Here is a 26443-nt window from a genome sequence, read left to right as displayed (position 1 = left end):
AATAATTTTGTATTAAATATCTAAATATTTTGCAGAAAGAAATGAAAAGTAGTGTTCGTATAATTAATATAATAATATAAAATCTATGTTTTTATTAAATTTTTATTTAGACATAATAAAATAAAGTAAAGTGATTAACGCCATTTTAGTTTTTAATTACCTTTTAGATTAAATATATATTAATTTTGTTACCTAAATGAATACAAGTTAACTTTGTTACAATGTTAACTTGTATTCATATACAAGCGTTCGTTCATCATATCGGTATATAAACATGCTTTACTGAATTGCTAATAAAAATGGCGACAAGTAAATCAGGAAACTTACAAAAACGAAAATTAATGATCGAACGGAATAATACAGATGAAGAAATGGCTAGTGAGTATTTTCAACTACATTTTGCAAGACTTAATTATTATCTGCCTTGAATACTTGTTGATAAAATGACAAGTTTATTGTTTACATGCTTGAATTTTAAGCTGCTGTTTATCTTATTTTAATCAGCATAATTGAACAGTTAAATCTATTCTAAGTATAAATGTATATGGTTCTGGCATTTACAAGTTAGATTTTAAGTTAAGTAAATTTAATTGCCCAGAAATAATTTAGTTCTTCAAATGCATAATTTCTAACCTAAAAGTTTTTCTTGATTACAGAGAAAGTCAAAATTGTTATAACAAATTCAGAACCTCCACGACTGTGTCCTTATTTAGATACGATAAATCGTCAATTTTTAGACTTTGATTTTGAAAAGCTATGTTCAGTGTCGTTGTCAAGAATTAATGTATATGCTTGTCTAGTATGTGGAAAATATTTCCAAGGTAGAGGTACAAACACTCACGCGTATACCCACAGTGTAGCTGAAAGTCATCATGTTTTTTTGAATCTTCATACTTTAAAATTTTATTGTTTACCTGACAATTATGAAATAATTGGTAAGAAAATATTTCTTTATTTTATTTGTCTACCAACAATCAATGATGTTTCTTAATATATGATAACTATTATTCAGATTCGTCATTGGATGACATAAAGTATGTTTTAAATCCAACATTTGATAAAGCACAAATTGCGCAGTTAGATAAAAGTAATAAGTTATCGAGAGCCATAGATGGATCTTTATATTCACCTGGTATTGTGGGAATGAATAATATTAAAGCAAATGATTATTGTAATGTTATTTTACAAGTGAGTTATTTTGAAGTACATTAACTCTTTTTAGGCCTCTTTTATAGTATACAATTATAATAGTTCAATATTTTAGGCACTTTCTCATGTTACACCTTTAAGAGATTTCTTTTTGAGGGAATCTAATTATTCTCACGTCAAAAGGCCACCTGGAGATTCTTCTTATCTTTTAGTTCAACGATTTGGAGAATTAATGAGAAAATTATGGAATCCACGTAATTTCAAAGCACATGTCAGTCCACATGAAATGTTACAAGCTGTCGTTTTATGGAGTAAAAAGAGGTTCCAGTTTACTGAACAGGGTATAAAAAAACTATATTATAGCAAATATTGTTATTTTTTGTTAATAAATTTTATTTACAAATATAAAATTTTTAGGCGATCCAATTGACTTTCTTTCGTGGTTCTTAAATGCTCTTCATCTAGCATTAAATGGTACAAAAAAACGTGATTCTAGTATTGTATATAAAACATTTTTGGGTCACATGCGGATATATACACGAAAGATACCACCACTTGAGTTAGATGAAAGTCAAAGGAGCGAATTACTTCATACTGTAGAATATGGTGAAACTGTAACAGAAAGCCCATTTTTATATTTAACATGTGATTTGCCACCACCACCTCTTTTCAAAGATCAATTTACTGAAAATATTATTCCTCAAGTAAATATTGAATACAAGCTTTGATTATCACATTATCATAAGATGTATGTTTTTTCATTTGTTTATATAGGTTAATTTATATACATTATTAAATAAATTTAATGCCGTAACTGAAAAAGAATACAAAACTTATAAGGAAAATTTTATGAAAAGATTTGAGATAACAGAACTTCCTCCGTATCTTATACTTTATATAAAAGTAAGTATATAACTAGTAGAAATTAGATAGACACATTTTTTATTTTCTTTTTTTTTACAGAGATTTACGAAGAATACATTTTTTGTAGAAAAAAATCCCACCATAGTTAATTTCCCAGTTAAGTAAGTAATGTTTTACAATATTATTTTATTAATGAATAATGCAAATGAATTTAAAAGTACATACTGCTTTCAGAAATGTCGATTTTGGGGATATTTTAACACCTGAAGTGAAACAAAAACATCCATTTACAACATACGATCTAGTAGCAAATATAGTTCATGACGGTGAGCCTGGTCAAGGAACATACAGAGTCCACATTTTACATAGAGCAACGGGTCAATGGTATGAGTTGCAAGATTTACATGTAACCCAGATTTTACCTCAAATGATAACATTGACCGAAGCATATATTCAAGTATGTATTAATTAACAAATATTAGCTTAAATAATATTAAACAGTAGAAAGAAAATTTTTTAATCTTTCTTAATCTTTTTAATCTTTTTTCCAGATTTACGAACTAAAAAAAGATATATGTACAGAAAATGGTGACAATAAAAGCAAAAGAATTATGTGATAGATACAATTTTATAAATAAAATATTTCAATTTTTCACTTTCCCATGTCTTTTGTTTCATACTATCCTCAATAAATAAAAAATAATAAATTCACTATACAATCTACTTTTAATTAAAAATCGCTATATAAATTATCATAGATTGCAAATACCTAAAAAGTATCTATATTTTGTAAATTTATCTAATTTTCTGCAACGATAATTTTTCCAAGTTAAAGTAGCAAGTAAAGATAAAATGGGAAACGTAAAATCGAATTTAATGGAGAGAAAAATTCTGAATGTTACCTTCTTACGTGTCTACCGCGTTTGACCCTGCGGCCCGCCGATTGCGTCGAAAGTTGCCGAACTTTACCGAGAAGATCGGAAGTACAAACTGGAAGTAGAAGCGGCTACAGTCAGTAGGGGGGGATTCGCGCGTGGTGGGGATCGCAGTGTCGCGCCGAAGCCGAAGCGAACCGGAGTAGAGTTACAGCCGGCCACGCGAGACGGTCACGAGCGAACGTTTTCTGCAATTCGCGGTTTTTCCATCTCGTTTTCTGTCGCGAGTTCTCTTTTTTCGCAGTGCACCGATATAAACGTGTTTCGCGTATCATTTCGCAAACGCGCTAGTGATACTGACGTTTCTCTCTCCCTTGGTCGTATAATTCATACAGCCGCGAGTGATTTTCTCTGTGTGTACATACGTTGTGTTGTCTAGTGTGTTCTCAGCACGTGGATTATTGTTGTTGGAAGCGACAATTGAAGCTTCGGTGAGTGTTGTCCCTTGTTTCAATAATAATTTCTTTCGAAAAAGCTACGAGGTACATAAGTTTACAAACATTCACGAGAAATATAATCACTGGCAGACATAGCTGTACAACGCATTTAAGAATTTTCGAATATTCTTGCAATAATTCAGCGATAACGGTTCCGTAGTATTTTCTGTGGCCGGTATTTGAGAATCTCTATCCTCTTCAAAGAGTTCCCGCGTAAGGCTATAATTACAATGGCCAAGTATTCGGAGGAATTGGCGTTTTGATTGGCATGTACTATCTGTAAATCGAAATACATTCGTAAGAATTCTCCATAGTAATTCAAAAGCTATTTGTACGTACTTTTATTCTTTGATGAAACTTTTCTCTTTTTTATTATTAGAGTCCACGCGCCATTTTTGTAGTACATACATGTTAAACTTTCGTAGTCACGTGATACGAAGTTTAACACGAATTTGAATCTAATCTTAATCACTATGATTTTGACATATTGACTATGCATCCATAGTCCAAAACTTCTTTGCATTCATTCCTTTTCATTATCAACACGCGTGATACCGAAATTCGGAGTGGTGAAGCGCGGGAGTCACGTTTCAATGGTAATTTTCTCGTTGCTTGGTTATTCTTGTACATGCACATGGTCCATGATTTATGTTGGCGTCTTGGCGGTACGCGCTGCCTTCCAGTAACCGCTCCGAATACCTGTTCCATGCGAACCTCGAAAAAATTGTCTGATTGCGTGGCCACATCCGTGGCGGAGGAGCGAGTTTGAACGTTCCTTGGTTAAAAAGTGGGGGGAGGTACGTTGACTCTCGAAGAAGTCGCGAGTTTCGGATTCCTAGCATCTCGCTTGTCGGTAATCGTTGCATCGTGTAAACCAGTTTCCGCGTGCGAGAGGATCCCCGATGACATATCGAAGGCACGTCATCAGTGTCGCGCGCTTTGTTGCACTGCCATTCTTTTTTTCCCTCAACGTTGCATTTTAACGTGCACGTGACACAATTCCTTCAAGGAAAAGCGAAGAACCATCTTTGCAATTTTTCATTGAACGTCCTCTGACGCAGAGTTGAATTATTTTAAATTGTAACATTTTTGAGATGATATGTTAATGAGTTTGTTTATTTTTTGCGTGATTGTGTACTTAGTAATAACGCATTATTAGACAAAGATCCGATTCAACGTGGGTGGGAAAGAAACATGGCGTCCATTAAGTTTATATACACATCGATGATTAATGTCTCATATCTCGATAAAAACGCTGCGTCTTTCCCCAAAGACATCCGAAATGTCTACCGTACATTTTGAACAAATCTTACAGTTAGGCTGCGAACATTTGTGCAAATTTATGTTTTTTTTTTCTTTTTTTTTTTCAAAAAAGTGCAGTCTAGGTAGGGAACTGTTTTATCTGCTAAATGTTATAATAGATACCTACTACACTTTTGCACGTCATGTACATTCTATGAATTTTCAAATTTCATGCAAATGCATTAGTTATCAAAATCACGACGATAATTGAGATTTGGATGAAACGCAGGAATCGGGTGGGAAATTCTGGAACCGCGGAGGATATTAGTGACACGAATGTGGAATGTTTTAAACGTGGGCAGTGTATTAAGCAGAGATGCACGACGCACCGTTTCGCTTTAAGATCCTTCAGCGACGCTCACGTTCTGCTATGCCTAATATTTCAACGTCCTCGCATTTCTGTCGGAAACGCGCGCACACATAGAGGAAACGCTAAAGAAACGCGTCCGTTCCTCCCGCGCGCCTCTTTTTAAGTACCCCACGAGAGATCCGCCTGAATGAATGTAAAAACGTGTCAAGGATGGAGATCATGGTTGCATTCATCTGCGAGTCACATCCTTGAGGCACTTAAATATCGATTGAGGATATAGGAGCGCGTTGTCAAACGCTTCCTGTCGAAGCTGTTCGATTACACGCGTACTTGTAACACACCTAGTTCATTGTCTCTTCTTTGCGACAATTCTATTCCTATTTTGGTGGCATAATAGTTGCAAGGATGTTCGAAGTTTGCTTATCTTTTCAAAGAATGGTGTAAATTTAGTTTGTAAATTTTCATTCAACGAAAGTTAATCTATAATAATGGAAAGGATATTTTCTAATTGAACTCTGTTTTTTTTTAAATATCTGTTTGCCAAATAATATTTTGTAACTTGGGAGCAGCTAATTCGTGAATGATTGTGAGTTTTTAATTTTATAACAAGGTCGATTTGATAGATAGAGGTGTCTCGTTTCTGGATAATCAAGCGAAACGATCGTATTTTTGGAAGTGACGGAAGATCTATCCAACTTGGTATGCTTTTATTGCCGTGAATTTCAAGTTTATTATGATTCTGGTATCACTGACGAGTGCTCAATGGCCCGAGGGGATAGAATTCTTTTTTTTTACATAAGTTAAGCGAAATCGCTGAACACGTTTCCATGGACGAATAACGAGATACATATATACTACATATATACTACATATAATTTATTCGTATAGTAACGAAGAACAAGAAATGTCATGTATCTCATTCATCAATAGTTTTATGACTCTTCGAGTACACTGATTAATACATATATTCATATATTCATATATTCATCCGTCGAATCATCGAATTATTGAATGCGTAAAATTCTAAGAAAAATCAGATATTCCTTGATATTTCCAGATTTTACTTGCATGTGTATCAGTTTTACCGAAAACGTTCAATTAATTACTCGTTTATCAACGCGAACCAAAGTTGAAAAATCCGCCGTCCGATGATAAACACCATTTTCCACTTTGCAAAATCATGAAATACCGCGCAACAAAACTATTCAACCGTAGACACGGAGCCGTGTCCAACGGGGATCTATCGACCTAGCCCAAACAAGGGCAAAGAGATAAAGATAAGCCGGAAGGGAAACGATCGATCCCAGCGGAAAACTCACGCGATACTCCGATGTATACGAGAGCCGCAATTAGAGAAAGAAAGCTGGCACCAGTATTAAACGAGGGATCTCCTCGTTTTTGCTTGCCCCATTCATCGGCGATTCATCGCGAGAGAAGGCAAACGATTGTTCTCCCTCGGAGCAGGAAGTCGCTCGCACGCGAAATAAAAAAATCCACGACGGTGAAAGTCGTGGGTTCTGTCGTTTGCTTTCGTCGTGCATCTTGATTCTTTCGCCGTTGAATTGGCCGAAGTGTAACGTGACACAAAAGAGCGTCGTAGGCCTCTGGTGGTAGATGTTGCGTACAGGTAGATGATAGAGGGGAGAAGAAAGAGCAAACGAGGAACAGCAGATGGCCAGCTGTTAGACCTATGCGCGATTTACCTATGGACGAACGGCCAAGGCTACAATGGGACTTTGTCGTTGGTGAATTGGGTTACACTGGTCACGTTCCCGTGGTTCCGAGCCACGGAGAACCCGGCCAACTCCTGCGTATCTCGGAACAGTTAGAAGTCGATGGTCCGATTCGAATTCCACGCAGAACCGCGTATTATCGCTCGTCTGACCGTGACGAACCTGCCTTTTCTGAATTGTTTTTACCGAATCGTTATTATTTTATAGTGATTCTATTACGCGTTTGCCACGGATTCGCGAGGAATTATGTGTAACAGACGTCTCCGAGCTGCGTGTTGTTTCGTAACGGGGAATAACTGTTTAATCGAAGAAATTTCCTCGCATGGTTCTCGCACATAGAAGACAATGCTACTGTAGTAGAATTTTTGGAATTTGCGAAACGTAATCTCACGCAGTGGAGAGTAATTAATAATTTATTAATAACTTTGTGGAGATTTTCACATGACAAATTTCACTCGATAGTAATACCAGGCTCTAGAAAAGTTTTTTTTAACGACGTTACTGTAAAATCGTTGGAATATCTTAGTATAGTTTCGTAAATTTTTCTGGAAACTATCATCTAGTGGATTCTGTAGTATGGCTTTTGGAATTTTGTAGAGAATAGCTCTAAAACTTACGTTACACAATTGAGAACGTCAGTTCGAGGTCCTGTGTGAAGTTATTATATCACATATGCGCTTGAAGAACGTTTGTTCTCGCGAAAAGGTGCACAAACGCAGTATCAACATCCCACGTATTTTTTGTAATGATTTGTGCCAGGAAATACTCAACAGAGATATTTACAGGAGAGTTATTATGAAAAACAGGTGTAAAATTGTTCGTATTTCGAGTACTTAATTTTCATTGTCGCTTTTAAATCAAGAGGCAATCGAACGTTGAAAGTTTCACGAATTTTCGGAAATTTACCAGTTTGAATTGTCTTCTTAATGTCTGAATTAGTTTCTTCCTGGTCTATTCATAAAAGTGTTAGCACATTGCTACATTAGACTCACAGCGCGTTTATCCTCGTTGAGACTCGTTCCACCAGCTTTGAATCTGCAAACCTAACGACGGTCGGTATTTTCCGATTCAACAGACGTAGAACAGCTTGTAAGTAGTTGATCATTTCCCGGTCTCTCGGCTTCTCCGATCACTTTCCTTTTGCCAAGAAAGAAAGAAAGTAAGGATCGAAGGATTTACGTCTTCATTCGCGCATCGAGCATGTGAAGAATGCTTTGTCGAAGAAGATTAATTCAATTAAAGCCTCCTTTGAAAAATGCGTGTCACCTGACGTGACATAAGCGAGATAAGTCGATGCTGAAGCGAATCGAGACAAAAGCTCGTGCTTCGCAATAATTCGTAAAAGCGGTCAAAGGCAGAAGGATTCCTTTGGAAGGATTCCAGTCAAAGTCTCGTTTTATTTTACAAGAAATTCATAAAGGAGGAACTGACGTTATGTTCCGACCGCACGGCAAAGAAATAAATGTATTTTTCATACAGTTGCGATCCGTCGATAGCGTGAAGCTTCTGTTTCAAAGAAACAGAAAAACAACGAGATCTGAGGGGAAGCACGCTGAAAGCTGCTGTGTATCGCGAGTTAACGTGCCTGTGAACGTCTCGTTAATTTCTATCGCAGCTACACGGCTTTATTTCGCTTCGAACGGTCGAGATCAAAGTTTGTTAGGTGGTTTGAGATACAGGAATAGGGGAACTTTGAAACATCGTAGATAGGATTTTCGAATGGAAGAACATCACACTCGAAGGCAGGCTCGTTCTTCCGGGATAACGATCGAATTCCCGTATATTTCACTTGCACGACACTTCTCAGCCTGAACAGCTAGCGCGATCTAAACTCGTCCGCGAACTAGGACGCGCAAAGAGAGCCTTTCGCAAATTTTGAAATCTAGGACGACCGTCTAAAAGGAAAACTTCTTCTTTAATGGGGAGCTCGCGTGGCTTTTGCATAAGAGAGAAACTGATAGGTTCGTGTTCAAGTAACAGCGAGACGGTTAAATGAGCCGGACGTTTCTGTCGAACGTTCTAATTTTAATACGCGAACAGGCTGGAAACATCGGAAATTTAGGGAGAAGTTGATCGTAAAATTTAGCCTTTAGTCACTTTATTTATCAACCGATCGATACGATTCTTTGACGTTGAACCAACAATTTTAAAGTTTCGTTTGAATTAACTTTAGTTAATAATTGTAAAAATATTAAAGATAAAATAGTCATGTATTTTCTGTTTTTTTAGGTTATGTTACGTCTCTTTCTTACAATAGCTTGATAGTAAGAGCAAATTTCAGTGATTCGTGCAGTTTAAACGAAATTGTTGTCAAGGAAATTGTCCAAAATTGTTATCAACTTTAATGAACAGAATATTGAAGATAAAATCGACGTGTATTTTCTTTTTTTGAGGTTATGTTACGTCTCTCTCTTGCAATAAGTTGACAACACGTTGCAGTGATTCATACAGTTCAAACTGTATTGTCACCGATTAACCTCATTAATCTAATGGCTTAATGATATATACTTTAACGATGTATTGTAGCTGCACCTTCTTCTTTATCTGACACTTTCAAGGAGTCATTTTTTCCAAGAAATAATATCGCTGATAACGCGCTTGGAAAAAAAATACTAGGTTTAATCCTCGAATTAAATTTCTCAACGCCTTCGGCAAATAACAAACTCTAGCTTTACAACATTAAAATTGTTAGTCTCGAAAATTGTCAACTTTTATACCCGATCTTTTAAAATTTGAACGATGTATTCCAAATTTAAAAAAATGGCAAACCAAAAAGATGAGAACGTAGAATAATTTGTATAGAGGTAATATTATTAATTCGAAAATTCACACTATAATACCATGTAGATCGAATCTACTAAAACTACATTTAAAGCTCTCCTCTCCCGCCCCTCCAAAAATGAAAAATAATATAAACCATAAATCATCGCGACTTCTCCCCCACGCAAATCGTGACAAAAGGGACGTCGACTAAAAAGACACTCGAGCGGGAACAGCGAAATGATGCGAATAAACAGGCGGCAGGTGGAAAAAGCTGGAAGAGGGTGGACGGGTTGTTGTTTGGCCCTGTCTATGCGACGTGACGCGCACACTTTCGACCGGTGCTCTTCACGCCGATGATTAGAAGCGGAAGGACACCGTCGTGACTCGCGCAGATTGAATACAATGGTCACGGTGTACCCTCATTTACGTAATGCACTACGAGAACGAGACAATGCCGTCTGGCGTTTCTTCTCTTTCGTTTATGATTCGTTGCCTGTGAGACACGAGAAGGAAAAATTACAGGGTGGCTCTCGTTGCCGTGTCGTTACCACCTTTCGAACGTGAAATCTCGAGAGTTTCTCCTCTCCTCTTCTCTCTTTCTCTGTCTCTCAACCCGCGTACGTGTCTCGTTTCTCACTTGGTAACGCCGCGTATTTGCCTTTTATAGAACGCGAGAGAGGGAAGAGATTCAAGTGCATCCTCGTAGTCGAGCGCGTAGGTGCAGCGACGCGCCAATGGCGATTTCTCTGGAGACTGTTTTTCCTTTTTTTTTTTTATTTTTTTCTCTTGCTTTTCTTTTCTTTTCTTTTTTTTTTTTTTCTTTCTTTTTTGATCTTCGTACAACGTTGCCACGCCACCGACAAGCGGAAAACCTGGTCGGTGCGGAATTGCAATTAATTAAAAAGTTAAACGCAGCCCGATGATCGCGCGCCGCTTCTTGCGCGTAGTTCCCTTTTGTCGTAGTTGTTCCGACTTCTCTCTTCCTTTTTTTCGTTTCAACGAGCTGCCGTTGTCGTTTTAGCTTTCCACGCGCTTCCTTTTATTTCCTCCCCGTTACGGTTAAGTGGCTTCCGAACGATTTATTTTTTTTTCCCTGCGATTTTTGTGTCACGATCCAGCGAGAGTCTTTCGGATTACGGATTTCGGTGTTTTTTTTTTTTTTTTTTTTTTGATATTTTTCGCTTTGACTTCAAGATTTGATGTCATTGATTTGCCAGAAAGCGTTGTATTTATACTAGTTATGAATGTTATTTTACTGTCTGGTTCTAATTACCATTTAAAATTTACTTCTTTAGTTGTTAGTAATATAAAAATCCGCGATCTAATTAACATTTTTACATATTGATTAACATTCTTTAAAGTCTAGTTGGGCCAGCTATTAATTAGTATTTTTAAAGACCAAAGAAATAACATGTAAAAATTGCCTTAATACAATCATTATTAACAGGACCATTTCACCATTTCATTGAAACAATTTTCTCTATATGTTAATTAGTCTGCGGATTTTATGCATTATATCTATGGAAAATTTGAAGATGTGAAAACGCACACGACGCACATAGCGTGCAAAAATATATAAAATATCCAAAGAATTATATTATTCATAGCAATATGTAGAAGAAATGAATGCTTCCTGTTTAGATTCCGTTTCTTCGATAATGTTCACGGAAATTTAAAAATTCACCAAAATCCGCAGTTATCTAATGATAATTGTGCGACGAATCGACAGTCGCATTTAATTTTAAAGTAAATCACGTCGAACATTTCCAGCAAACAACAATAACAGATTCTCCCCAATAAATGATGCACCAATCTATCCCAGACTATTGCACGTGCATCGATTTTCTCCAAGATTGCTTTTGCACCTGTACGATCGATAAATACACCATGTCCACGCGAGGTTACGAGGAAGTATTTCCCTCGAAAAAGAAAGGCGGAAGATTGCCTCCTTCTTTCGCGGCGGAAAATCCTCTGAATGAGAAATCACGGAGTGGAAAGGTCTGAGTGGCAATAAGACAGTCGCGTAGTTATACGTCGGAAAAGCAATCGTGCTTATTCTTTTGGAACGAAAATCCGTCTCGTTCACTGTGATACGGTGTCGAACTTCCTGTCTTTGATTATCACTTACGTAACGAGGCAATCGGAAACGCGTTTGAACGAGAGTGTGGTCGAATTTTCAAGAACAACCAAGTCAATCGCCTGATTAAAGTCTGTAATAATTTTTCTAATTTTGGGGCTTGGTGAAATTTTGGGGTTACCGAAGCTTTTTATTACAAAGAAATCTAAATAAATTAATGTTGCATTTTTTTTTTTTAATTAATTAAGACTCTGAGGAATCTTGAAGTGGCATTTATATCTATTGCACGGATAATATCTTTCGTTTCTTATTGTACATTTTGGATTGCAAAGTTTAAACAGAAAAAAAAAATCGTATAGCAAGTTTCAAGGGCTCATTGTGATGAGAAAATTTCAATCTTCGAGACTGTGCTAGATTTGGCAATGAAAAAAATTTTTTAACGTTTTTACACGTAATTTTTGAATTTTTACAATTTTTGAGGAAAAAAGTATCCTTATTTTCCCAGCCGCCTACGCGATGTAAAAACATTAAAAAAAAAGAGAGAGAGAATGAAGTTAGGATTGTCAAAGTAGAAGCTTCACACTTTATATATATATGTATATATCGATCGTTGTATGACCTTTCTTTACAAAGTTAAATTACTTTAAATTAGCGACAATTTTTCACCGTCATTGGTACAGTTATGCTGTTCGCTGCGAATCGTCCGAACGAAACGTGATTGCGCCGGTGTTCGAAATACGAAACTCATAGTCTCGACTGAAACTCTGAAGTGTTGATATTACGTCGTTCCCAGAGATTACGCACAATGGCCGACTGAACAGTTTTAAATTTCGCTGGGAGGGAATTGGCCAACTTTGTTTCCCCTCACCATGGAAACATCGAATTATATCGAATTACATCTCTCTCGTCTTGTTAAAAAATTCATCGTCTTGTTAGAAAATTCATCTATCTTACGATCGTCTCGACGTATCTAACAGATACGTCTAGAAGGAAGACGTATGTAACGTTTCGCGTGTACGTACGTACGTAGCTTCCCATTGTGAGCATAAATCTTTGTTACGACTTTATACGATGCCGGTTAGTATTCCTCCGGTAACAAAATTTTCTCCATAAATACGTCGCCTGACAGCGTATAAATTGCCGGCGGAGAGACACCGGCAGGTGTAACATTCTGCAAGGATTTTATTGTCAAAGTTTGCGTCGCCGCGTTAATAGCCGAATAGTTGTCAACTGCCGAATAACAAGAATCCTCTCCTTTTTTCTCTCTAATTTCATTATTCGTAGTCGCGTCAACGACTTGGAACTAAATCTTGCAGTTTATTATAAAACTTAGACCCAGGAATCTCAGAAAATGTATTAATTTTAGCTTCTTTATCCTAGGGAAGAACTTGCGTTTAGTTGATGCGTCTATTATATGCTCCACTGTCAATTGAATTTTGCACAAATCACAAGTTGGGGGATCTCCTTTGTGTCGGCAGAGGAACAAGCGATTATCTTCTTAAAAAATTCATTTTTTCGATTCTTGTTGGCATTTGATTTTCTGTTTCGAGTCGGAAAGTATCCCGTAACTTTGTTGCTAGAAAGCAGGTGAATTTCCCTGCGATAGTAGCGATAGTTCGCCGCGACCGAACGAAAGGAAGCAAATTGGCGCATCGGTTTGCATGGTAAACAGGTTTCGAGTAATTATATAAGGATGGTAGAAAGTGGGCCCCGATCGTAATCGCGGACTCCGCGGACAAAAGAGCGTGGGTCCCAAAGGGTTAGAACGCCTATTAAGACGCCAATTATACTGGCAGCATACTTCCAAGTTGCCACACTGGCAAGTTTTCCGCTGTAGAGAGGGATCACTGAAACGCGACCGCCGAGGAAAAATTCCACTTCCGTTAGCCTGTCCTTCTAGCCGCGATCTTGCTCGCGAGGTAACCCACATGACGAACCACCCATACGCTTCTTTCTTCCTTCCTTCCTTCCTTCCTTCCTTTCTTTCTTTCTTTCTTTCTTTCTTTCTTTCTTTCTTTCTTTCTTTCTTTCGTCTTGCACATCTGTGCGCTTGCATACGTTGCAACGGGGCGTACACAGACAGACAGACAGACAGACACACAGGTACACGTGCATCGGGAAGCCTTTATATCGGATTCACGGAGGGTGCCCCGAAGGGCCGGTGCACGCCATCACCGACAGCCAATCGATCCGCTACCTTTCCTTTCCTTTCCTTTCCTTTTGTTTCGTTTCGTTTCGTCAACTATTCCTTCCAACAACTCGTTGCTTCTACTCTTCTTCCTTTCTTTTTTCTTCTTTTTATTTCTCGGATGGAATACACACCTAACGCGCGGTTTGAAAATTTTCGGGGGTGAGCGTCGATAATGGAAAATTAATTTTGTTCGTGTTCCTTTTCCATGTCTATCGAGAATTTACTTTCACTAGTTACTACACGTTGATCGTTCGCATCAACCGTGTTCGGGTGACAGTCAAGTTTTCATTGGGAGACGACGTTATTTTGAAATTTTGAGGCAAAGGTTTAATAATATGTAGTACAAAGAATTAATAGAGCTTTTAATAGTGAATCGTTTTTATATTAAGCAAATTAAATTGCCGAATAACGATATGATAATAATGATAGTAAATTTTTGAATTATTTTGAAGAAGTCGTAATTACATTATTTACATAAAGACACATAATACCATGATAGTTGTTTGTGATATATTGCAAAAACATTATGGAATTTAGGTATCTGGTTGTAAATTCTCTAAACTTCTAGCCTATGCTCGAGGAATGCAAAAACTAATATGACGAGCCATCACCGAAGCATGTCCATGTCGTAAAATTCGCAGAAAAAGTAAAAAACAAAAACATAAAAAAAAGAATGCCTCAGGGGAGTAAGCCTGGATTCGTGGCCCTGCGAAAAACTCACAGCATCGGCGTGTCAATATTATGTACATATATATAATATTTTTCAATAGTATACTTTTAATATTGTGTTTTAATACTGAATGCTTTTTTTGAATAGTGAGGTCAATGTAAATTAAACCTTGGAACTATTAAAAGTAAGAAAGCTTCTCGAAAGCGGATATCGCAGAGGTTTAACGAAATTGCGATCGACTCTTTCATTCGTACCTGCTCGAAGATAAATTTTTAATGTCGAATGAAAGGATTAAATCGCAAGTTTAATATATTTGCCCTCGGAAAAGTTGCCAACTTTTATTTTACTGTGACTTTACAGTTACACTTACAATTTTTCAATGTTGACGCTTGAAAAGAAAATTAATTATTTATAGTAATATAAATATATAATATAGTAATATATAGTATAATAAATAATTATTAAATAATACCTATTATTTAACAATACAAATTTGTAGTATCTGTTATTTAATAATATTTAGTAATTATTTACTAATTATTAGTTAATAGAACTAACGAGACGATATTGCCAAAAAAATTAACAAACTGAGACTTAGTTTTCGCCTAGGGAAGCTTCCGAACAGTGTCTAACCTAAAATTAGCCTCGTGCATATCTAAAACCGGTACGTGTTTTCTGCCGTTACCCTCTTTTTGGCGCGCGCGCCGCTTTCCCAGTTGAAACCCCCTTAAAATTGGACCAGTGGTTTTCTGAGTCATCGTGCATAAGTCACACCATGACTTGGCTGCGTAAAGAGGAGGCTATTATGACCCACAGCCTACGTTTTCCGTTATATAGACGTTATTATCCGCACCACCTGTCTTAACGTGCGCTCTTCCCCTTCTTCCGTTATCTCTCTCCTTATATCTAAACGTTCGTCGTCCCTCTCTTACACGTGTCTCTTCCGTCTGAACATCCCTCTCTCCCCTTCTCTCTCTCTCTCTCTCTCTCTCTCTCTTTTATACGTGCAGATAGCCAACGTTTGCTTCCTCACGATCCTCCTCCTCGTTCTTTCGCTCTATCGGTCACCATATTCGTTCGCGTTGTTACACCTGCGACTTTAATGGCTCGGTGAACTGTTTCATTTAAAACTGCACGCGTTGATCATCGCCGTCAGCTCCGTTGATTGCCTGACCAAAATCGGTAACGCTGTTCGCGTTCTCTGATGAGATTTCAGCGCGTTTCGTCGATTACGTACGTGACGGTGACATCTAGTTAGGGGTGGCAGTGCTGCTTTGGAAACGAAGTATAGTTCTTTGGAAGTATTTAAATCAAGTATCAAGTACTTCTTTCTTCTTTGAATTTTTGAAAGTAGCGTTACTTCAGTTAATGATATGATGTTAATAAAATATTAATTAAATGTAAAATATAATAAATTAAAAATATTAATTATATAAAATATGGTAAATTAAAAATACTAATTATATAAAATATGATAAATTAAAAATATTAATTATATGTACGTATGTACATATTTTTATTTCAGCCTCTGGCCTTGAAATTGACTTTGGTTTTTACATTGCACATTTCGCATTGCGTTTATCCTAGCTTTTATAAAGTATAATAAGATATACAATAGTGCCTTCATAAGCGTCCACAGTCAGGATCGAAAATGGACGCTCAAGAGAGGTGGTGTATTCTGTGAATTGACATCGAAAGAATTAGTGCCCAATTCCAAAAATTGTTGGGGATAAACGACAGACACTTACGAGTCCAAAAAGTGCAATACAAGGACACTGCTATAATATAATAATATGTAACATTTGGGGGAATGAGACAATATCAAAGGATCGATCGCTAGTTACGAAGAAAATATATTGGAGGTTTTAACTGTGAATCGACGGTTCGTTGGTTCTTCTTCTTCTTCTTTTTTTTTTTAATATTCCTCCTGCTGATTCCTGCAATTGTTGTTGATTGATTAAACGAAAGAGCATTCGTAAATAAAAAGATAAAATGCAATTTTGCAGCACGCTAGATATCTTACAATTCAGCTTGCAAATTGGAAGCAGTGAATTATTCGTGTGGGGCATTTTAATTGTCCTTTCCTTTCTTTTTCGCTTCTGTTTTCGGTTCGTGCAATAATTGGAGGATCTCGTGCGTAAAGAACGAATGGACACGTCGTGTACAATGCGTGATTTGGGTTTTACAATATTTTAAAATCTCGAAGCAGATTAGAAATAAAATTGTTTCCTATCGTCTATCGTAGAAAGTATTATTCCGCTTCTTTAAGGAGAGTTTTTAGAAATTCAACCTTCGAATTTTTCCACCCACCGGATCTAGCCTCGTTACGAAAACAGAACGAGTCCCACACGTTCATCATGTGTCACAATCACTCGTTCGCATAAATCACTCGTTAAAATGTATTTTAATTACGGGGGCCGTGCGCGACACCTGTAACAAATACAGATACATGCTGATTCGCTGGGACATTGGTACGCAAATTACGGCTAAGATTCAGATTTCGCAACGAGCCGCGTGCTTAAACGCAAATTGTTTTCAATATTTCTCAAACGAGCTCGGGTTGCTCAATTCGTCTTGCATACAATTTTGAACGTGGTTATTCATTTAAACGACGATGACTGAATTTTAATTTTTAATTCGTTCGCAAGAAACATTTTAACAATTAATCTTGACTTTTTTAAACGTAATGGAATATTTAAAGAACGTCAACTGATGTGATTGTTAATTTGAATTACTGAATTCTAATCCTCGCAAGGAAGAAAAACTTTCTCGATTTTTTTCGAAGGATGTCGATCAATGTATCATATTGTACAGTACAAGAATTTTATTTTTGGCATTTATGCGTATAATATTTTGAAGAGACACCGCGAGTTTGCAAAGACGTTTACGCCGGCCAACCGAGCAGAGGCCGTGCTAAATCTTCGCGAAAGTAGGAGAACGTCGTGTGCCATGGCGCACAATAGCGAAGCGAGGCGATTGCACAACCCTAGGACCCTACTGTCGTTGAGCAGTCTCTGGAACTGGGGGGCCAGTTAGCAACCTGTGAAACGAACCTCTCGAACGAACGTACAGACTATTAATAAACACTGTGGCACACTTTTGGAAAATCGATTGCCACGAAAATAGAATTTTCACCCAAAGTATACAATGTACAGAAAGCGACAAATTTTCATATCCAATTATCCCGAAAATCCCGCTCCTTTTCCTCGACTTATCTTTGCACGTAGATGGCCATCTGTAGATTAGAATGCAGTTTCACTTGGAAGTCAAGCAACCTCTTTGATTTTCAATGTTCGAACATACTAATTTTCAAATTGTGTGTATTCTTTATGACACAATTGTTGTATTATTTTATTTGATTTATATTTAATGTATATTAATTTACTTGTTATATATTATTACTATATATTATTTTATATTATTTTACTTAATTTATTAAAATATACTATTTTTAATTAATTGCTAAAATAATATATTTTAAATTAATTACTAAAAATATACTATACTTTTATTTTATTTAATTCTAAAATATGGCGTTTCTCCTAAAGTGTCTGTAGCGCGGTGTGAATTTAGATATTCGTACGAAAAACAAAGTGACACACTTCAGCCGACGGACGTTCGTCTGAACGAAAAATACGATCGGTTAAGGTACAACGACTGGATAATCGACGGCTTGTCGTGCAATCGATCGAACGGGTGGCGAGAATTAAATTCAATGGCTTATCGACCACGCGTGATAGAAAGAAAAATAGGTGGAAACCTTCGGGCGGTGCGTCACTATCGAGGGGTCCTTGCCTTCCGGCTAATTGTATCGCTCGATTGCTTCCGGTCTCACGCTTCGCATAACTTCTCGTCGCCCGCGTCATCCTCCTTCGTTTCTTCTGTCGCTTCGTTTCACTGCTCGCGCAGATCGCGCGGAATTTCTCCCTGGCTTTTAGCCGCCGGTAATTCCGACCCGAAATGCCCCCGTGGAATTTCTCCGCGAAGTTCCTCCGACCGACGTTGTAAGGAACGCCAAAGAAGAACTCGAGGAACGAGAATAAGGGCTCTGATTCTATTTTCATTGTCGTTGGATTAACTCGACGCTCTGTCAGACTGGAAAATTAGCCAGTTAGCATTGTTTTAAATGCTCGCTATGGAGTTGAGTGAAACAATCTGAGTGTGCTTTTAAGTTAGGTACATGTTGGAACGTATAGCTCTTGGCTTGGGGAGACTTCGATGCTCCGCCATTGGAAGAACACTCGATCGATAAAGAATTTGGACGATCAATTTGTGACCTTTTTTTGTAAATTGGGTTATTTTTTTTCTCTTTATAAATTATTTTGTACTTATTTTTGTTTCTGTAATTTAGAATAAATTAAATAAAATAATTATTATTATATATTACATATATATTATTAAATAATAAAATAAAATAACTTAAAATAACTGGAGTGAATTTTTAAAAGTGCAAATATCACAGATATGTAGGCATCTCGTAGTTTATGAATAGGAATGTATTTTAAAGTACGAATATGAGATTATAACAATTTTAGAACTTAATGCAAACGAAGATTTAACACAAAAAAAAATATCTATAATTGTCTAAAAGTATCCACAAATATTTTAACATCTTTTTTATGTAGATAATCTTGTCAATATATATATTATTAAATAATAAAATAAAATAACTTAAACTGGAGTGAATTTTTAAAAGTGCAAATATCACAGATATATAGGCATCTCGTAGTCTATGAATAGGAATTTTAAAGTACGAATATAAAATTATAGCAGTTTTAAAACTTAATGCAAACGAAGATTTAACACAAAAAAAAAAAATATCTATAATTGTCTAAAAGTATCGATGAATATTTTAACATCTTTTTTACGTACGTAATCTTGTCGATTTTTTCGCAATCTCGCGAATTATTTCAGTTTCTTCGACGAGAACAAATACCTGAGCTTCGAGGGCTCTGCAACAAACTCGAAACTCGAAAGAACAACCCTTCCATCTACGTCTAAACGGCGTACAAATTCCCAATTTAATGCTTCCCAGCGTCCAGATCTCGTTGCCTCGAGCCAGATCGTATCGCGCGATAAATTCTCCCTCGTTTACTCGATTCGCTCAATTTTTGCGGGCAACGGGCGAAAAAATATTTCCACGCAGATCGAAGAAATCCAATCGAGACTTTCATTATGCCCGCTAGACAGACAGCTTTATGCTCGAATTACGTTGGCGGATGAAAATTTTTCTGACGGCTATATCGTACGTGTTTGAGGTGAGGAGAAAAAAGAACAGAAAAAAAAAAAAAAAAATGAAAAAAAAGACGGAGAAAATGGAAAAACTCGGAGTTTCGTCGACGAGGCGGATATGGTAACGCGTTCACGCATTAAGAGCGTGTTGCATCAATTTTCGTGTAATTTCATGGCAATTTCCCGATCCCTGGTTGAATCTTGCCACCGGTGAGGGTGAAAAGGCTTGAGGGGAGCTCGCATCTTCGAATTTATCTACCCTTGCGATCGACGCGTGAATTGGCCACGCAAGGAAAAATTTCGTATCGATTACTTGGCCAGGCGAAATTGCAAACATCATCGACTCGATGTTGTTCTGAGAAATTTTTCTTAGAATTATTTGACGTTTCGTACAATTATTTGCAGTTATTAAGGGGTTTCTCATACAATTATCGAAGGTTGAACAGGAGGACACAGTTTGTAAATATTGTATTTAATACAAAATTATTATTTTATTTATTACTTTTTACTATTCATTTTATTTATTATTATTTTAAAGTATTTTAAAGCATGACTTAAAGATTAGAATATTAGACAGGAGAAGAATCTGATAGAAAAATTTGCTTACGAACTTGTGGAAAAATAATTTAATTTTAATTTTACTTTATTCTGATGTTAAAAATTTGAAGATGCAAACGCGCGTAAAATGCACATAACGTATAAACATATAATATGTTTCGTGGTTACATATTCTGTGTTAGTTACATTCGCAAAAGTATGACTTTTGCAAAAAAATATCCGCGTTATTGATTTCTATCTCGGACAATGTATAAAATACAAAATAGAAATCAAAGTATCAGAAATTTCAGTAATTTAACAAAAAATTATTATCAGAGTCATCCGTAGTTCTACCGTTTCATTTCAACGATATTCACTTAATTTCAACTGTAATTTTAACGCTTTTGAAGTATATTTTTGACTTCGCGAACTGAATTATCTCAAATTATAACCACAGATTAAAAAGTTATCCTTGCCTCGAACAGGTCGCGTCCCAATTCCAACGCGGATTCATATTTGCTCAGAGATTCGCCTGGTTTCCTGGGCGCTTCAGGGCGACGAGCCTGATCTCGCGGTGGCTCGTTAAGTAAAAGAACGTTCGTACACACGTTTCACAGGACTTTCGTTCATAATTCATTTAATGCTCGTTATCACGCGACTGGAAAATCGTAGCCGCAGCCACGGAGTGAAGTTTTAATTATGCACCTGTAATTCCGTCGTGTGCCACCTTTGACATAAAAAGAGGAGGTGGTAGCTTAATTACGAGACGGTGGAATACCTGTGCGATACCTGTGTCTGCTTGCCCCCACGTGTGTTGCTCGTCTTTCTCGCGAAAGACGTCCCTTTTTAAATCCGTGAATTTAGAATAGACCGCCCTGTGCTTTTTATATATATATATATATAGTCGCGTGTTTTTATTTATATATATATTTATTTATTTATTTATATATATACGAATATTTAGAATAGAGCGCCCTGTGCTTTTTATTTATATATATAGTGGCGTGTTTTTATTTATATATATATTTATTTATTTATTTATATACGAATATTTAGAATAGAGTGCCCTGTGCTTTTTATTTATATATATATTTATTTATTTATATATATACGAAAACTGATTTTGGTGTCTAGTTTCAAGATTCTATGTATGTTTCGTTATTTGTAAAGTCAGAATTCACCTGGACGTGGAAGAATCAATTTCTGACAACTTTCTTCAGTGTTTCAAAGAAATTCTTTACGGATAGATCGTTTTACACGGAATCTGTTGTGGTGAATTTTAAAAGTGCAAACTTTCACGCGACACGAAAGAATTTTCCACTTTTCTGTCGAGCGTCTCTCTTCTTCGAATTGTCAATTGTTCCGAAACATGAATTCGCGTCCGATTTGACGAATTACATCTTAGAAGCTTAGCTAAATCAAATTAGCTACTGATCAAATTTTTCCCCCTATTACGTTTAGACTAAAAATAAAAAAATTAGAAAAAGAAGTAATTAAAACTACGTATTGCATATTACTGTACCGCGTAAAAATATCACGCGATATTTCCTTCGAGTCGAGTCGCATAATGAAAAAGACGCGTGCAAGAGGTGGCAACACTCGTTGCACCGACGCGACGGTTCTTCGAGCACGTAACACGCAGCGTGTTTTCGTGTTGGGATGTGTCCACGTGTTGTTGGTCGGCGACACGAGGAACCGGAAGTGGTTGCCGACTAAATATGCGCGGCCACGTATCACCGCGGTTCATTGTCGTTGGAACAACGACCGTCCAAGGGTCTCTCTCTCTCGGTTCGAGTGCCATTAAATCTCGGTGGCTCGTGGCACAACATTCAGCCGCGATCGAGCGATCGGACGATCGATCGTGAGCAACATCGGCGTCTGTTCGAAACGTGATCATTGTCGGTGGTACTCGCGTCCAACTAGACAAGAAGAGGGGAAATGTCATCGTCGATGAAATTCTTCAAAGGACACTGCGCGGCGGCGAGCGCAGGTGCAGCGCGAAAAATCGGTGGATATCGGCCTGGCTGTTTAAAATTTGTTTGAAATTTCGCTGCCTCCTCTTCGCTTATTAGCGAATTTTTTTTTTCTTTTTTTTTTTTTTTTTTNTTTTTTTTTTTTTTTTTTTTTTTTTTTTGGTGGTAATTTATTAGCTTTTATTGGAAGGTGATTTAATTCTCATTTTTCCCAGGTTAATTTGGCTTCGCGGGGGTAGTTGATTTAATAGTCGAAAATCAGCGTAAATTTGGGAAATAGGAAAATGAAATTTTTGCATATCGTTCGAAAAATTAAAATTTTTTTATATTTACAGTAACGTAGATCGAATGAGAGTTGCTAGGATTTTTTTAAAATATTTCTTACGAAATTGTTAAAAAGTATTACTTTTTTATACTGTATAAACTCTGTATAACAAAGTTGTATAAACTCTTTTTATATTTAAGGTAACGTAGATTGAACGAGAGTTGCTAGGCTTTGAAAATTTGTTAGGGTTTTATAACTACATAAAATTGTTAAAAAGTATTGCTTTTTTATACTTGTATAAACTCTTTTTATATTTACGGTAACGTAGATTGAATGAAAGTTGCTAAGATTTGAAAATTTGTTAGGCTTTTATAACTACGCAAAATTGTTAAAAAGTATTGTTTTTTTTATACTTGTATAAACTCTTTTTACATTTAAGGTAACGTTTGAGCGAGAGTCGAAAATTTGTCGCCGTCAAAATGAACAGATTGAATGTTTGGTTGCCGGTAGCTAGTAATTCGGACTAAAATTTCATTTGTCTCATTCGTCGAACGCTTGAAACTCTTCGAGACACTTCGCGAGATTGAATTTCTTTCCGCGATAATTCAACTAGAATTTAGAAGGGTCTCGCGCTCGCGGACTTCAAGGCCCGCACCCTCGAGCTGAAACTCTTCTTTCCGCTTTTCCGTGAATTAACCGAAAATCAGACAGACGTCTCATTAGCGGGAAGTTAATGTACGATTTTCTTTTTTCTCGCAAATTGTATTTATTGCAAGCAGTCGAGCAGATAACTATTCATCACGGGGAGAGAAGGGATGGAATTCCTGACCTCTGTTCTCAGTTACGACTTCTCGTCGAAAAGTTAACACTCCGTGCGCGATTTATCGCGTTTCCCGAAAAGTACGCGCGCGCGAGAGAGAAACACGATCCTATAAATTTTCGGCGACGCCTTTATTGCACGCTTCACTCCGCTTCTTCGCCAGCTCGTGGTTATAAATGGACGACGAGTTCTGTTCGTTCACTGGCCACGGTTACTCGTCCTATCAACTAATAAGATACGCGCGCTGTTATCGAAACGATCGTGATTCAGCACCGCGAAATGGATTTTAATTAAAATCCCGCTCCGAAGGTAGCCAAGACGATCGGATCGTAGGATATCCTGGCTCGATCGTTCGCTTCGTGTTTCTCCGACGAGAGTGTCGAACGTCGTTTAAACAAACATTTTAACGATTCTTGAACTGCCTCTATACGCGTCGCTGGTTATTCCAAAGCATGAATCTTTCATGCTCGCCATTTCCTTTTTAATTATCTGTCTGACAATCCATCGAATCGTAACTGGAATACGAATTTTGTTTACGGTTTGCCGGCAAATTTCGATTTTCTCACCGAGCGATTTTTATGGTCTACGCGCGGGTCTTATTTCGCGGTTGTGATTTCAAGGGAAAGAAGAATAATTTATGTTACATACGTTTATTGTAAGAACGCTGATTCAAAGGGGGATCAATTCTACATTACGAGCCGATCGAAAACGTTAATTATGTAGTGAATGGAAACACCGTAGTGTTACCGTGCAATGAGATTTTAATTGAATGGCAAAAGATGTTGGAGGTTGGAGAGCGAAAGAGGTGTGAAACGAGCGTTGTAAACTGTTCATTTCATTAACAGACGTTTCGAAAGGAATCTCGTCTGCAAATATCTTGACACTTGGAATTTTATTAATGTTTTTTTCTTTTTAAATAAAAATTTTAAATTGCGCTAATTATTCAGCTGATGATATAAAATTCGATCAATTATTTTCAATATTTCCGCTTCTCTGATCAAGAAACATCTTGGAAAACGAATGAAATGGAAATTACTCTGTTAGAAGGATATCAAAATTTCCAAATTCCAAGAGCGGCGGGCCTAAATTCTTACGAACGTTTGATTTGCATTAGAGTGCGGAGTTGAAATTGACGTCTGATTATTTATTATTAACAGACCACAAAAAAGAGAACATAGTCGTCGGTGGTATTAAACTTAAAATTATTTCAATACAAAGAGTCAAGAGTCAGTCCAAGCGATGTGACAGTAAAATTTTAAACATTTCAAAAAAAAAAAAAAACAAACGGAGTTATTCGAGCAAGTGAGCGTATACCGATCGAAAGGGAAACGCAACCATATTGCAGCCATGTTGTCGTTACATTTTTATTGGCGGTTCATCGTTCGCAAAATTATTCGAATCATAGTCAGACGACCGGAGACACGACGTGGAAGCGTTCGCGGATCTAAATTTACGCGGGGTGTTACATTAATAACGAACAGAGGGATGGAGGGAGGATCGAGGAGCAAGTTCGGGCCCCGCGACTCCGCGGTACAATGGTCAGTGAACCTCCCCTAACGCGAATCGATAACGCGTCGCTTTCAATAGGAGCACGCGAGGTCGCGAGCGACTTCACCTGCTTCACGATCGAATTCCAAGCTCGCGCACCAGCTAGGGAAGTTAATTGTCTCGGCCTCTAGACGCGTCGACGCTGGGAGGGCTGCAGAAAAAAAGCAGACGAAGAAGAAAGAAAAAAGCACGACGCAACTCCACGTTTTCGTCTATTTTTTCGCGCGAGTGTCTTCGCTCCCCGGACCGGAAGTAATCAGAGGAAGAGGTAGCTACACAAGCTTCCGGACGGTGTACACATGTGCATTCGAACGCGCGTACTTTCTGGTTTTTTCCCTCTTTTTCGCGGGAAGGAAGCCCGCGTTCAACTCTTTCTCTGGAGTCTGGAGAAGGCGGAATGCTTCGGACGATTCAACTGCCTCGAGCCTCTTTGATCTGGATTTTAATTCTCTTTCAATGTTTTCATAGTGGTGTTTTTTTTTTCTTTCTTTTTCTTTTTGGTTGACTTTTTGATAGCTCGTGGAATGGGCTTTGACGACTCGAGTGAGATTTTAGGCCGATGTGATTGATATCGATCTCCCCGATCGATTAGAACTGTCCTGCGAACTTTTTCAATAGAAAATTCGTTTTGAATTAATGTATAATGGAAGCGATAAAGTCAAGCATTACTACGTAATCAAATTAATCAATCGCGTAGGAATAATGAAATCAAATATTATTAATATGTAATAGTACTAATATATAATCAAATTAATCAATTGCGTAGGAATGACGGAATCAAATATTAATGTATAATAAAATAATATAATCAGAAAAAGTAGGTTTTTTTAGAATTAGTTTTCCAATTCTGAAACACTCGATGTATTTAAATTAATGTCAGAGAAAAGAGAACGATAGTGTTTGAATATTTGGTCCCATTCTGCAATGGAAATGCCATGCAAGTGAAACAATTTTAAACATAGAAATAAAACGAAGAAAATACGACTCAGTCGAAACGGAAGGAGGGGTTTATCGCGACGATAGTTTTTTGATTTTGCGACACGAACTCGTGTCGGTGTCGTCGTGAGGCAGAGTATCGTTGATGGAAGAAAGTAGGGTATCGTCAAACTGATTCGATTGAGCCGAAGGTTTGCGGTTCAATTGGAAACAAAATTGATTTTCTCCGTTCCATTATAGCGATTGGCCACTCGATATAACATTTTTTTTAGCTGGATGTTTGAAGAACGACGAGATCGGAAGTATTCGGTAAAGTAAATTGATTGAATTGTTCGCAAAGTTTACCGGACCGGTCAATACGAAGGCAGAACCGTGTTCGGATTTCTTTCGTTCCGCGATATCGATTGCCGTGTTTCTGTCGGTATCGCGTTCTACCTGTTAATCGACGTAGTAAAGTGAAGTTCGAAATTTTTGGTGAAACGATGGCTCATTGAATCAATAATTTTGTTTGCTTGTTTTTTAATTTCACTTTTATGGGAATTCGTACATCGAGCAAAAGATTATCTTCCAAACGAGGATTGTATTATATCAGACAAATTGCAATTACAGATATAATGCTATATTACAGATATAATATTATTTTACAGATTACAATTATGATATAATGCTATATTACAGATATAATATTATTTCACAGATTA

The 26443-nt window shown here is 37.1% G+C and overlaps 2 protein-coding genes across 4 annotated transcripts in view; both read left to right on the top strand.

The window, feature by feature from the left end:
* The first annotated feature begins 187 nt into the window (after positions 1 to 187).
* LOC122531927 (U4/U6.U5 tri-snRNP-associated protein 2) lies at positions 188 to 2668 on the top strand. Its single transcript, XM_043660253.1, has 9 exons — positions 188 to 378; positions 657 to 935; positions 1013 to 1188; positions 1265 to 1490; positions 1567 to 1853; positions 1924 to 2052; positions 2113 to 2174; positions 2248 to 2470; positions 2565 to 2668. Exons 1-9 carry the CDS (start codon positions 300 to 302, stop codon positions 2628 to 2630), a joined length of 1527 nt encoding a protein of 508 aa, XP_043516188.1. The 5' UTR covers positions 188 to 299; the 3' UTR covers positions 2631 to 2668.
* A 393-nt stretch (positions 2669 to 3061) lies between these two features.
* LOC122531935 (rap guanine nucleotide exchange factor-like) overlaps positions 3062 to 26443 on the top strand; it is a 227733-nt gene continuing 204351 nt past the window's right edge. The window contains exon 1 of one of the 3 annotated variants that reach the window (XM_043660268.1): positions 3062 to 3379. The gene's annotated coding sequence lies outside the window, so the exon portion shown is untranslated. The remainder of the gene's footprint in view (positions 3380 to 26443) is intronic. The other 2 variants (XM_043660271.1, XM_043660272.1) reach the window with 2 other exon arrangements.

The sequence above is a fragment of the Frieseomelitta varia genome, unplaced genomic scaffold (genome assembly GCF_011392965.1).
Source record: "Frieseomelitta varia isolate USP_RPSP 00005682 unplaced genomic scaffold, Fvar_1.2 scaffold_428, whole genome shotgun sequence".
NCBI classification, from domain to species: Eukaryota; Metazoa; Arthropoda; class Insecta; order Hymenoptera; family Apidae; genus Frieseomelitta; species Frieseomelitta varia.
This window is presented reverse-complemented; position numbering and strand designations above follow the sequence as displayed.